The sequence below is a fragment of the Lissotriton helveticus genome, chromosome 5_1 (genome assembly GCF_964261635.1).
Source record: "Lissotriton helveticus chromosome 5_1, aLisHel1.1, whole genome shotgun sequence".
Classification (NCBI taxonomy): domain Eukaryota; kingdom Metazoa; phylum Chordata; class Amphibia; order Caudata; family Salamandridae; genus Lissotriton; species Lissotriton helveticus.
Window position 1 is genome coordinate 680,183,693 of NC_136065.1, and position 12,275 is coordinate 680,195,967.

Genomic DNA, 12,275 nt, shown 5'->3' on the forward strand with positions numbered 1-12,275 from the left:
CTCGTCAGGGGTAGTAAGCGCTATATAAATGCAATTACAATACAATATAATACAATACATGGAGCCTGGGTTGGACTGGCATACAGAAAGAACTGTAATTATGCGGAACGAGAGGGCCAAATTACGCGACAGGGTTGATTAAACTATGTGACAAGAAAAGGCATCTTATGCGGCATAATGTGGCACTGTTTGTGATAGTATTATTTTGTTATTTTTACACTTGGAAATGGTAACAGATATACAATAAGACATGGCATAGGCTCTGAGAAGTTCACCTTAGAGTTTTTTTTTTTAAATGACAAATAGATTTAATATTACGATTGACAATTTACAATTGGTTAGGTTAAAAAGTAAATGTCTCTTGCAAACATGTTATCTCTAAAATGTGTGGGCGCAGATGCTCGACTGGCTGATTCATATTAAAGTAAATCCCGCGATGAGCGTTTTTATAGGGCGGTATCACTTCAAACTATGAGCGAAACTAAAATCCCCCTGACATGAATAGAAACTGCAGCTCTGTGCATCGCTCCCCAGTGCGATGTCTTTACGTTCATCCCTGCAATGGTCAACATTTCTATCGCTGGGTCACGTGTTTAGCTCTTTCACTGCACAGAGTAATATTTTTCTCTGTATCACTACACAGAGTAACATTTCTCCCCCCTTTGATAGCGCACAAGGCAATATTTCTGTCTCCGCGGAGACTAAAGTTTCTCGCTATCAGTGCACAGAACATCACTCATATCCTTCTGTCTATAGTGCATGTGGCGTCCTATGTATGGGGTCCTTACTGTACATAACAGCACGTGTATCCCTGGAGTCCTGCGTATATAATTATCACTGCCGCTGGTGTTTTTATTTTGCAGCTTTCCCTTTTTCAGGTTTCCCATAACCAAGGTATTATCATCCTCCTATTACCATGGTTCCTTCTACCCCGAGCCAGCGCCACAGGTGCAGCGTGGCCTCGTGGGGTCCCTCTAATATTAGCTACACGACCGCTACTGCTGCCCGCGCGCAAGCACGCCATTTTCTGCACACCTGCCCTCTTGTCCATTGATGCCCGCGAGGGTTAGGGGTGAGACAACAACCTCGCCAGTGGAGAAACTAGAGTTCGCCCTGCGTGACTTCGGATGGGAACAACACTCTGGTCGGGTTCCTTTACACCAAACGGCACACCAGGATTTTCAATTTTAACATGATGCCGCAAGAACCCCACTTCATGTGTTGCACAAAGTCTTATTTATAAGCGACGAGATCATAAAAAAATCGTGGGGTTGACAGTGACTAAATGTTGGGGATATGTGCACGTGGGCCTCAGCCTGAGAGAAGTGTATGGAGAGGAGGCCTATTTATATTCAGGAGGAGTGATCTTATGTACAGGCGATTACCGTGCAGAGTGCTGTAAAACATCTCTCTCCTTTCTTTGTACTTTAAAACGCACCATAGGAAAGTTTGTCCCTGATTTCGCGAACTATTTTCCTTACCTCTACCCCACTCTGCCATCCTGCTCTTCTCCGGATCCCGGGTGCGTTGAACCGAACCGGCTGATACCTAAGCCCAGACCCTTCTTGCTCTCGTCCAATCAAAGATCCGTTTCTTACTACGCAGTTACAATTGTCACATCGAGGCTTGGAACTCACGCTCTTGCTTCACCGGGAAGAGAACGGACATCGACATAAAGGATGAACGGAGTGAGACATGACTATCTGCTGCCAAGCGACATAAACTGGAGGAAACTTGGAATGCGCTTCGAGGATGTGAATTGAAAAAGTAGGGTTGGGTTGCCACCTTTCCTAGAACGAGGTAATGTGGCGCGGAAGCCCCAGGCTCCTAGTGCTGTGTTCCGGCCTGCGGGGGGGCGGCGTCCGACGGGGGACTCCGTGTGTGTGTGTGTGTGTGTGTGCGCCGGTGTGCCTGCCTGTGTGTGTGTGTGTGTGTGTGTGTGTGTGTGTGTGTGTGCCTGCGTGCATGTGTGTGCCTGCCTGTTCACCAACGCGAAAGCGTGCGCGTTCACAAGGTCAAATCTCCGGCAGGAGAAGCTCGTGATAGTCTGCTGTCCTCATTCCCCCAAAAGTGATTACATAAGTTGTCGAGCCCTAGACAGCAAAGCTTCGCTTTGCTTTCATCTAGGCTCGACCTAACGAGCCCTAGACAGCAAAGCTTCGCTTTGCTTTCATCTAGGCTCGACCTAAAAATAAAGCAGTGATGGAGGTATCTGAATTTTTGGGGGACTTGACAGACAGTAGGACATTGTGGTAACGTGTTTGGCTCCCTACAAGATGTCTGGTGTAGACACATGCTGTTGAAATATCCCCCTAAGTAGTATTAAGTCTAATTCTATTTTTATCCTCTGGCGATGTGACCCCCAAAAATGATTAATAACTTTGTTGCATATTGTCAATAACTTGTACATTTGTAACACAATTTCCTTGATACAGCTGTTTAACTCCCTTTATTTACGTCCTAGCATTGGCCTGGCTGTTGTAAATGTATTAATATTTGTAAGTATGTAGGACCTTATTTGGCCCTCGCCAGCATTCCACCAGGTCAGCTGAGGTTTTGGCCATCACACCTATGACCTATAACCTTCCGTCTAAATTAGAGATCCCTACCTTCCTGGAAGGGATGGTATGGGATGGTTGATATTTGTTTTTGTTTATGAAAAAGAAAAAAGTTAATTGCCCTAGCATGCAGTGAGTGTTTTCTCTACCTGTGGATGCAATTTTTGGTATCCTTGCCTAGGATCAACTTGCATGACTTGGTTGTCCTGGGCATGAAAATCTAGTGACGGTCACCCCGTCTTACTTAGGGCTGTCGATTCAAGCATGTCCCTGGTTCTAGGCATCTGAGTCTCTGAAAGTGGAAACCCTTTGGTTCCCTCACCTTTGAATGGGGCAGTGGAACTGCAAAATAGATAGGGCCTGCGACTTGCTTGCTGCTGCCTGGAATAGATTATTGCAGTGTGTTGGACTTGGCCCTCACTGCAGGGTGACCACCCAACGTTTTGCCTTCACCCTCCAATTTTTCTGCATTGGTTTCTTTTGGCCATAGGACACTGCATTTTAACACTGCTAACCAGTGCTAAAGTGCTTGTGCTTGCTCCCTTAAACTTGATTAAATTGGTTTACGCCTGATTGGCATGTTTCATTTACTTATGTGTCCCTAGTATGGTGGTGTACCCTATACCCAGGACTTGCAAACTAAATGCTTCTAGTGGGCCTGCATCATTAATTGTGCTCTTCCCACCAGACTTAAGTAGCCCCTTAAAACATGTCCCAGGTCTGCCATTGCAGCCTGATTGCAGGTTTAAACTGCCAATTCGACTTGGCAGAATAACCCCTATGCCAAACATTAAACTCCCCTTTTATTACATACAAGTCACCCTAAGGTAGGCCCTAGGCAGACCATAGGGCTGGGTACATTATAATTAAAAGGTTAGACATATACTTTTAAGTTTCACATGGTCCTGGTAGTGAAAAACTCCAAAATTCACTACAGTGAGGCCTACCTCTCCCATAGGATGACATTGGGTCGCCTTATTACAGTTTAATATGTGCAAATCTTTGATTGAGAGCTGGTAGGAAGTTCATGTTTGTCTTAGAAAATGTGTTTTAAACCCCTCTTTAATGGTAAAGTCTGATTTTAAGTTACAATTTTAAAAATGCCAGTTTTAGGAAGTTGCTATTTTCCTGCCCTAACTAATTGGTGCATGTGGCCTGTCCCTAGGTCACATGACTGGTTGTAGTTGGCAGTTGGACTTTGTTTATTTATCTCACCAGACAGCCACACAATAGATGGAATAGGTGTGACTGGATGGGCCATCACTGGCAGGATGGAGTGAGGGGCGGAGTTGGACACACCTCCACTTACAAATCAGTAGACTGTTCCCTGCCTTTACACAAATAACTTCACACTACCTCATTGTTCTTGCAGTCAGGGTGGAACTTGGGCAGGGGAATCATGAAACTCCAAGCACCTTAAATGCAATTCTCTAGAACCTTGTACGGCAAAGAAGGTACCAGGAATAAAAATAAGGCCTTCAGACCCACTCTTCAGTTCACGTTCTGGACCTGTGGAAAGACTGTCGGAGGTATGCCTGCTGCTGTGGCCTCCTGTGTACTTCAGAAGACTGCTTTGCTGCACCTGGAAGGACTGCTCTGCTTCCAGGAGCCTGCCTTGAACCGTCTGAGGCCTGCCCTGCTGCTTGAGCCTTGTTCCACTTCTTGAACCCAGGTCTACTAGAGTGACGCCAAGGGCTCTTTGTCTGGCCCCCTAATTAGATCCTCTGGTACAGAAAAGGCTCCAATCATCTTGAACCCATACCCGGACACAACCTGTCCGACCTGCTCCTCCAAGTGGTGCCTTCCAGTCTGAAGATCTTTGGCTAAAAGTGGCTCTGAAATCCAGGAGACCAGGACCAACCTGCCTGTAGGCCCACCCAAGGTGACTCACCAGTTGGTCTGACTCTGCGGCAGCTCCCGCTATGTTCTTCTCCGCAACAACAAATCCTGTTCAGTAGTACTTTACAGAAGGGGCATCTGGCCCAGTGGAACCGTTGTTGGCTACAGCTTGCTGATTCATCCCCCTGGAGGTTTTCGACTTACAAGATTTGACCAAGTCAGAATGTAGAAATACTCACCATGTCCAGCAGCTTCCAGACAATTACTTCTCCTCCTTAAACACTGCCTGCAGCCTTGTGTCTTCTTTCTCAGATGTTTCTGTTGAAGTTTCTTCTCAGTCCGAATATAAATGCTGACTAGGCACTATCCACTTCTTGTATCCAAACTGCGCTCCATCACGGTCCGCTACTTTTTTTAAACTTTGACCTGGTCTCGCACAACTAGATGTCCGCGGTTGACACTTTGATCTTTTAATCACTAGTTTTTACCTTAAACTTTAAGTTCATAACCCTGGTTCTACTGTTTTGATTTGTGTCTTTTTGGTGTCAAATGTATTAAAATGTACTGTATTTTTCTAAGTTGGTGTGAGATTTTTCTTGCGTTGAGTTTTCACTCTATTACTGTTTGTGGGCTGCATTAATACTTTACACATAACCTCGTATCCTTACTGCTTTTTTGCAAAGCTACCAGAAGGTCAAGTACAGGTTAATTTAGTGACTAGTGGTTCAGTCTGACGGAAATTGTGGCTGTTGCTTGCACCGGGTTTACACCCCACTCATCCACAAACCCAATGTCTCACACAATGAAGTATGACGTTACATTGCATTTCATAGTAACGCAAGCCTTTACAACGCATGCGTTACAACGCTAATGCCATCGCAAACCTTTACCACACATATTTTTATAACGTATGCATGTTTACCACGCTTGCCTTTACAACGAATAAAAGCATGCTTGATAAAAGTATATGCGTGTTAAAGGTTTCCGCATATGGCTTCACCACGCAAGCCTTTACAGCGATAATGTTGCTGTAAAGGCATGGTTTGTAAAGACATGCAAGACATAGACATGTGTACCTCAACCCCCTCTGCCATCTCCAGATCAGGTGTTGCGGCCTCGACACTTGTTCCACCCATGCCACTGGTCCACAACGATCCTGTGCCCCTAAATTTCAATTCTGGTAGTAACTTTAAGACCCATTTAAACTATACAGCTCCCTCGTCCTGCACGGGTCAAACAACCCGAGAGCATGTGCCAGTCCTCGATGTGGGTCTTCATCAGCTGTGCAAGGAGGGGACGTTTAAACCCAAACTCATACCTCTTGTCAATTGTCTGCAATTTTCCCAATGCGTAGTGTTGCGCACTAACCGCCACAGTTTCAATGGTAGATCCGGTTCCTGGAACCCTGCGCCTCTGCTTGTAGTCTGCTGGGTATATTTTGCTCGGGCTCCTTAAAACTCCAGGTATTCTGCCATGTCCATCTCGAATCTGCCATGGCCATTACCACAAATCCTTTTCCAGAAACATGCCTTTTCTAAGCATGCCGATTTCGTTGTAAAGGCATGGGTAGTAAAGGTAATATTCATGGAAAAGGATTCGTTCCAATGGACATGCGTAGTAAAGGAACGTTTGTTGTAACTGATTCGTGGTAGTGGCCATGCGTGGTTTTTACCGCGTTGTTATGGCGGTTTCCCCTCACACAGTGTATCTCCCCTTGCAAGTATATAAACATTTGTAGCAATTGTTGGCCCGCTATCTGTAGTTTAAGCAGTATCAAAACAAGGAAGGAGTTGGGAGTGAAAACGAAACAGGAGTGCCCTCCACTCACATAATCAGTCAAAATAAGAAGCCCCTGCTGAAACACCGTGCACATTGCTCAATGTTTGTAACCCTTTGTCCTGCATTCAGACTACAATGGTTTTGGACCAGCCACCTCCTGGTTCAGTGGGTGTGTATTTCTGGTGTTGTCTATTGTAACAATAAACGGTGAAGATTACTATGCTGTAACAAAATATACACCGAGGGTATATTATTTTTGAGCAGCATAAATGACTGCCAGTTAAGTATGAAACCATAAATACGGTTCTTTTGTTCATCACAAATGATGTGCATGGGCTACAACTTTATGCGACTTTTTCACCAGTTCAAAAAGAAAATCAGATGTACCAAACTGAGTGTCTCAAGCCTCCGATTACCCAGACTAACCCCATCGAAGAAACTGAATTTACCAAGCAATCTCCAATCTCGTCTTGGAAAAGATCGATGCGGACACCATATGGTTCAAAACTTTAATTCATAAAAACACCATGTCCGCGTTTCGACCATCAAGTGCAGGCTTGATCACATGACATGCGCTCCATGTCCCTGAGTATTTAACTTGTACCATCATTATAGAGATGAAGACCAGAATGGCGGGTCACTTTGCATGGAAGGCGCAGTATAGCATTTAACACATTTCATTTCAACTTACTCATTGCAAAAGTACTATAAAAATGTTCGCGCGAGTTGGAAGAGAAACTCCATCTCCACAAAACCAGACACAGCTAAATATCAATTCATCTTGCATTCCAAATAAAATTATATCGCCTTTCTCGATCGTCAACATCTTCTTGTTCACCTCAATTCCTTTCATGGTTTCATAATTATAAACATTTTCAACTAATCCTGTGCAGTGAACATACTGATCACTGAAGTCTAATGCAAGCAGGCATAATCGTCACTCCGTTTTAGATTTGGCATTATTTCACCCATAATGTAGTCCAGGTGGACAGAGTAAGTTAAAGTGCATGTATACCATGGATGACAAATATTGTAAAGCGTAAAAGTTTTACTTCATTTATATAGAATCTCTTCGCCACTCTGGGCCCCACACGTGCTCTTGGCCACCCCCACAGTAAATGACCGTATGTCAGCTCTGCCCCTCGTAGTCATATTACGACATATGAAAATTCACTGCGCCTGATCATTCATCTCGTCAAACAATACAATGAATAAAGTGCAATATGCATGTAAACGTGCCATTATAAATCATTCCTTTCATGCCTTTCTGTGTGCATATATACATATAGTGTTTCCTACCTACTTTATGGGGCGCTGAAGCACCTTCATTACTACAAGATCATTTCTTCCCTCACCTTACTCTTGACTTAAAGGCACATAAGCTAGGTTTCTCAGCATCTCCCATTAACATACAAGGTTCTCCCACATCCGCCAGCCCGCTTCCTCACTACCCTCCACATCAAGTGGACTTACCTAGACTGTGCAAAGCTCCCTTACCTTGACTGGCTAGCTCGTTAACCTTTCTCCTCACTCTTCAAACAGACGTTTTGGGAAGGCCTTGAACCAGAGAAAGCTGTTGACTCCTGGATTGAGTAATGGAAGTGCTTAGTAAACTGGATTCACTTGTACTCTTCTTTTAAAGTGTCCGGAAGAATAAATCCGAATAAAAGGCAAGTGTCAAGCTGCAGGAGCTTCAGTCGACTGCTGTACTGGTTTCAGATCAATCCAGCGTCTGAAGTGTTGTGTTGCCAGGGTAATGTTTTGGGCAAAAGGCACCCAACTAATATCTGTAAACTCCCACTGATAAAAAGTTTGCAATCCCCACAATAATGGGCCTTCTTCAGTACTCCAAAGACTTGCTGAGCTGGGGCAGTATGAAAATCTCTTTTGGGCACCCTTTGTGTCAAACTGCTCCTGTCTGCGATAAGAGCTCACAGCAAAACTAAAGAATATTTCCCTACTGTCATTTCCCATAGGTTTGATTTCCTTATAACCTTTGAATTCTAGTTCCCGTCATTTGTTTGTAACTTTACTTATTAAACTTTATCCTTTTACATGTTGTTGCGTGGACATAATACATTGGTTGGTTATGTTAAGTGAAAGTATTTTGGATATGTGGTGCGCATACCTCACGCATTTTCTCTAGGGATTGCTTTATCCACATAATATAAGCAAAAGCATTTGTAGCCAAATGTGTTTACCTCTGAGGATACCGCCGGTCGGTTCAATGAGGAAGCTTACATTAAAGCTTCTTTCCCCCTTTGCATCACGTTTAGTCTGCCAGGACCATTTCCTGCCACTTTTTCATACAGTGCTCCAGATATACATGAGCATTTAATCCCTGGCATGCATGTAATATACACAATCCATACGAATAAGGATACATCACTGATACGCTCATCTATACATTACAAAACACACACTTTTGTTGCTTTTGTCTCTTGGTTATTCAGGACGTCCTTTATAGGACAACATTGATTTTCGTGCGAAGCAACATTTTGAGGGGACAGCAATTAAAAATACAATAGGCATTCTCGAAGTGTCTTTGGGTGGAGCAAGCAGCTGTCCCCTGGACCACTGCCTGGTGCGTCATGTGCCAGCAGCCCACATTCACAAAGAGGAAACCATTCCTTTGCAGCTGATTCAGTTATTATGCTCTGGCTTGACAGCACCGTTGTTGCCAGACAGTTATATGAGCATCACTAGATAGGGGCTTTGGGTCTGCCCACATTTTTGAGAGCCAGGAGTACATCTTTTGATTGGGCAGAAGTTGTGTGCTTCCACACAAAAAATGCATGCCTTCCACCAAGGTGTGATCATATTACTTATCCAGTTGCCTGAGCTTGACTGTTCAGGGGCACACACATGGCATTGGAATGCAATTAAAGTATCTTAGACAACTAGAATATTTGGTGTTTTTCTACGGCAGTAACACAGAATGGAGAAGGGCAGTCTCATTAACCTAAATGGGTGTTTAGGTCTGGCTTTGCAGTGTAACTCTCACCTGCCTTTTGTTTTTTAGCATACACCAGTATTATTTTACATTTCTTTGCTGCCACACAAATACATAGCCATTCCCTTGCTATCTACGTATAATGCTGCACATTACCATACATTTCTTTAAAGCCAGACCTATTTGCATTGCCAGTACTTATTTGAATGGATACCACCCCTTTCTGATGTCTATATCCAGTCAGTAGTTTGCGACAACAATTGTGATTGCAGGCCATTGGGGAAAACATGGCATTGCGATTCGAGTTACGAAAAGGGACTACCAGTGAGTTGCACAGTGCAAATTGCGTTTCGGAAAGACTTTTCCAACTGACAGATCTTTAGTATATTGCCACTAACATGTGTGGGATTGCAAAGCTGGTGATCTTGATAATTGCAGCCTTAGCAACCGCAAAAAAGACGTCGTCCATCAGGCCATTTATTCCGAAATTCACTTATGCACTAATAGATCAAAATATGTTCGTGCCAAACATAAACTGAGGTTTCGCGTTTGTCCTTTATGAAAGCAAATATTGTGTTAGATGAATAGTGCTAGATAGGCCATATTCTGTTCTCCCAACATCATATTGTATATGTCCACATATTACAGTTGCTCGGTCATAAATGCTTTTTTGTCAAACATATTTTGCAAATAGTTTTTTCCTTCTGCACTTTTGTATATGCATTTGGTATAGCTATACAATTCTAGATGCACATATGTGCGCTTAATACATATGCCACTGTTTGTTGTGCGCGTCTTTTGGAGGGGTGGCTTGATCATTCAGAGTGATTCTTATATTGGTTTAGCTTTTCAAAAGTTGTGCTCTTTTGGCCCGTGGGCTTTTAAGTATTTAACAATCAAGCCAAATTTGATCGAATGACCAACATATTGGTTTTATTGTGTCTGTGCTGTGGACTTGAAAACTGTAGAACATAAGGTAATCGGAGGAAGGAGGGGAGTCTGCTGGGAATTAAGATAAGCCTCTTATTTTGTCAGACATCGACGACGTAAGGCGGCTGAAGCCACATTACCTGGAATCCACGGTAGATTGGTTCCGGAAGTACAAAGTGCCTGATGGAAAGCCAGAAAACCAGTTTGCTTTCAATGGAGAATTTAAACCAAAGGTAAGAGTGTTTTTGTTATAATACAGCTCGTTAAATAATACATTTCAATTATACTGAACTTTTTCAAAAGGTTCTTAATTGGTGTTGATCGGGAATTAATAAGTAAATTAGTCACACCAAGTATAACATTGTAAATGATGCTTCTTCCACCAGCTAATAAAACCTGAATACACCACCACATGATATCTTAGTGCTTGTAAAGTTGCCACCTCATGCGGCTCTTTGTCTACACATGCCAGCCCGTCCCTGTCTCAAATGTAACCTTTTAATGGCAGTTTGTGCAAATGAGGCAGCCTGAATTCCGAGTGGCAGATTACGTACATCTTTGTTAATATCGCCTTTTGCAGCTGGGACCACTTCATGTGCTTTTCTTAATGCCACCATCTTCAGGGGGGACGCATTTCTATCAATTGCCTTATTGCCACCCTGGATTCAGTCAATTCAGACAGCAGATGACGTCCAGATTAATGAAATGTACTTTGGTGGCATCAATCTCTTAAGTCCGGAAGTGAATTACATGCTAAAATAGTTTACAAAGGCCCCCATCTAACATAGTAATTGGCCAATTGCAGCAGTATTGATTCTTTTGTGGAGATGTACGAAAATCCTACAGACCAAAAATGACAGTTATGTAATGCAAGCATCCTGGAAACTACATCCAGAACATTTGATTGGCACTATATGGACATGATGACGAATTTGTGATCGCTTGACAACTACATCTGCACTACCAAATTCAAGGCAATAATAATGCAGGACACTCCTAAACCTGCTCAAAGAAGGGGATTTCTAGCAAAATTTGACTTGAAGGCTGCCTTCTACATTCTTCTGATACAGTAGTTTCAAGCATTGGGAGACTGTTCTGCTAGTGACACAGCTAGATCTTCCTGGCCTTCAGTGGTAGTCTCTGTTGGGACGGAAAAGTCCTCTGCATGGGAATGACATGTACTCCTTCCCTGAGTGCCCAATTGTGCTGTTGTCTGGATCCCTACCGTGGATTTTCTTTTGGTCGCAGGCAAACACTGATCATGTATGTGCACCATGACATAGGTATATCCCACCGATTGCTGTCCTATTGTACTGGCAGGGGCGCAAAAAGCGCAACCCTCATAGTGAGGGAAGGCAACCGCCTTCACAAGAAGTTGAGAATCACAAGCCCTGTGGTGGCAGCATATTGTGTAGTGATCAGTAGTAGTGAACATGACCTTTTACCCTGTGTCACTGGCGTGCGGCCTACAGGCTCACTCACCTTCTTTAAAGTTCCACTGCTATGTGCTTAACTCACCCATAGCCTACTTCAAGTAGATGTGGAGTGCTGCATAGTGCAGGAATAGTGACTCTGCTTTAGTTGTATGTGTGTTTGGGCAGTACAGTACAAGGATGGAGCAGTACTGGGCAGTACATGTGTGGTTAGCACATTTGCTGGGTGTATGTATGCCTGAGAGGAATACATTACATGAGCGATGTAATGCTGTGCAGTGCATGTGCTGGGTGTATGTGTACTTGCATGAACTGCAATACATGCAGAGTGGAGAGTTGTGCAGTGTGCATATAGTCACTCTGTGTGTGTGGCAGTACTTGTGTTTTGAAATGAACAAACCCTGGTTATAGATGGAAAATCTTCAGTGCTGAACTGTGCCTGTGTATTTGTGTGTGTGTTTTGAAGGCATGGGTACGTGTGAGGTTACAAGCCATAGAGAAATTGGTGCTAAACAGAAAGTGTAATATGAATGTACGGCGAGTTAGTGTGCATGCAATGATATATTGTATGGAGGACTGTAGGTTTCATCGTGGGAATACTTGGTAAAGTCATGAGGATAAGAAGAATCCCCCAGACAGATTTGTGTCTTGCATTCAGTGGCGTAACACAGGCCCCCGTGGTGTGGGGGCTCCCGAGCTGCAGGGGGCCCCATCAGCACAGAACTCTGGTCCGAGAGCTCATGATAAAATCTGGAGCGGGAGCCCCTCCATGCACTTGCAGGG

The 12,275-nt window shown here is 43.8% G+C and overlaps 1 protein-coding gene across 1 annotated transcript in view; it reads left to right on the forward strand.

Annotated features, from left to right (window-relative positions):
• Positions 1 to 12,275, forward strand: part of PPA1 (inorganic pyrophosphatase 1) — a 172,385-nt gene that overhangs the window by 103,973 nt on the left and 56,137 nt on the right. Inside the window, exon 7 of the mRNA XM_078643070.1 lies at positions 10,165 to 10,292. Coding sequence (XP_078499196.1) covers positions 10,165 to 10,292 — 128 coding nt within the window. The remainder of the gene's footprint in view (positions 1 to 10,164; positions 10,293 to 12,275) is intronic.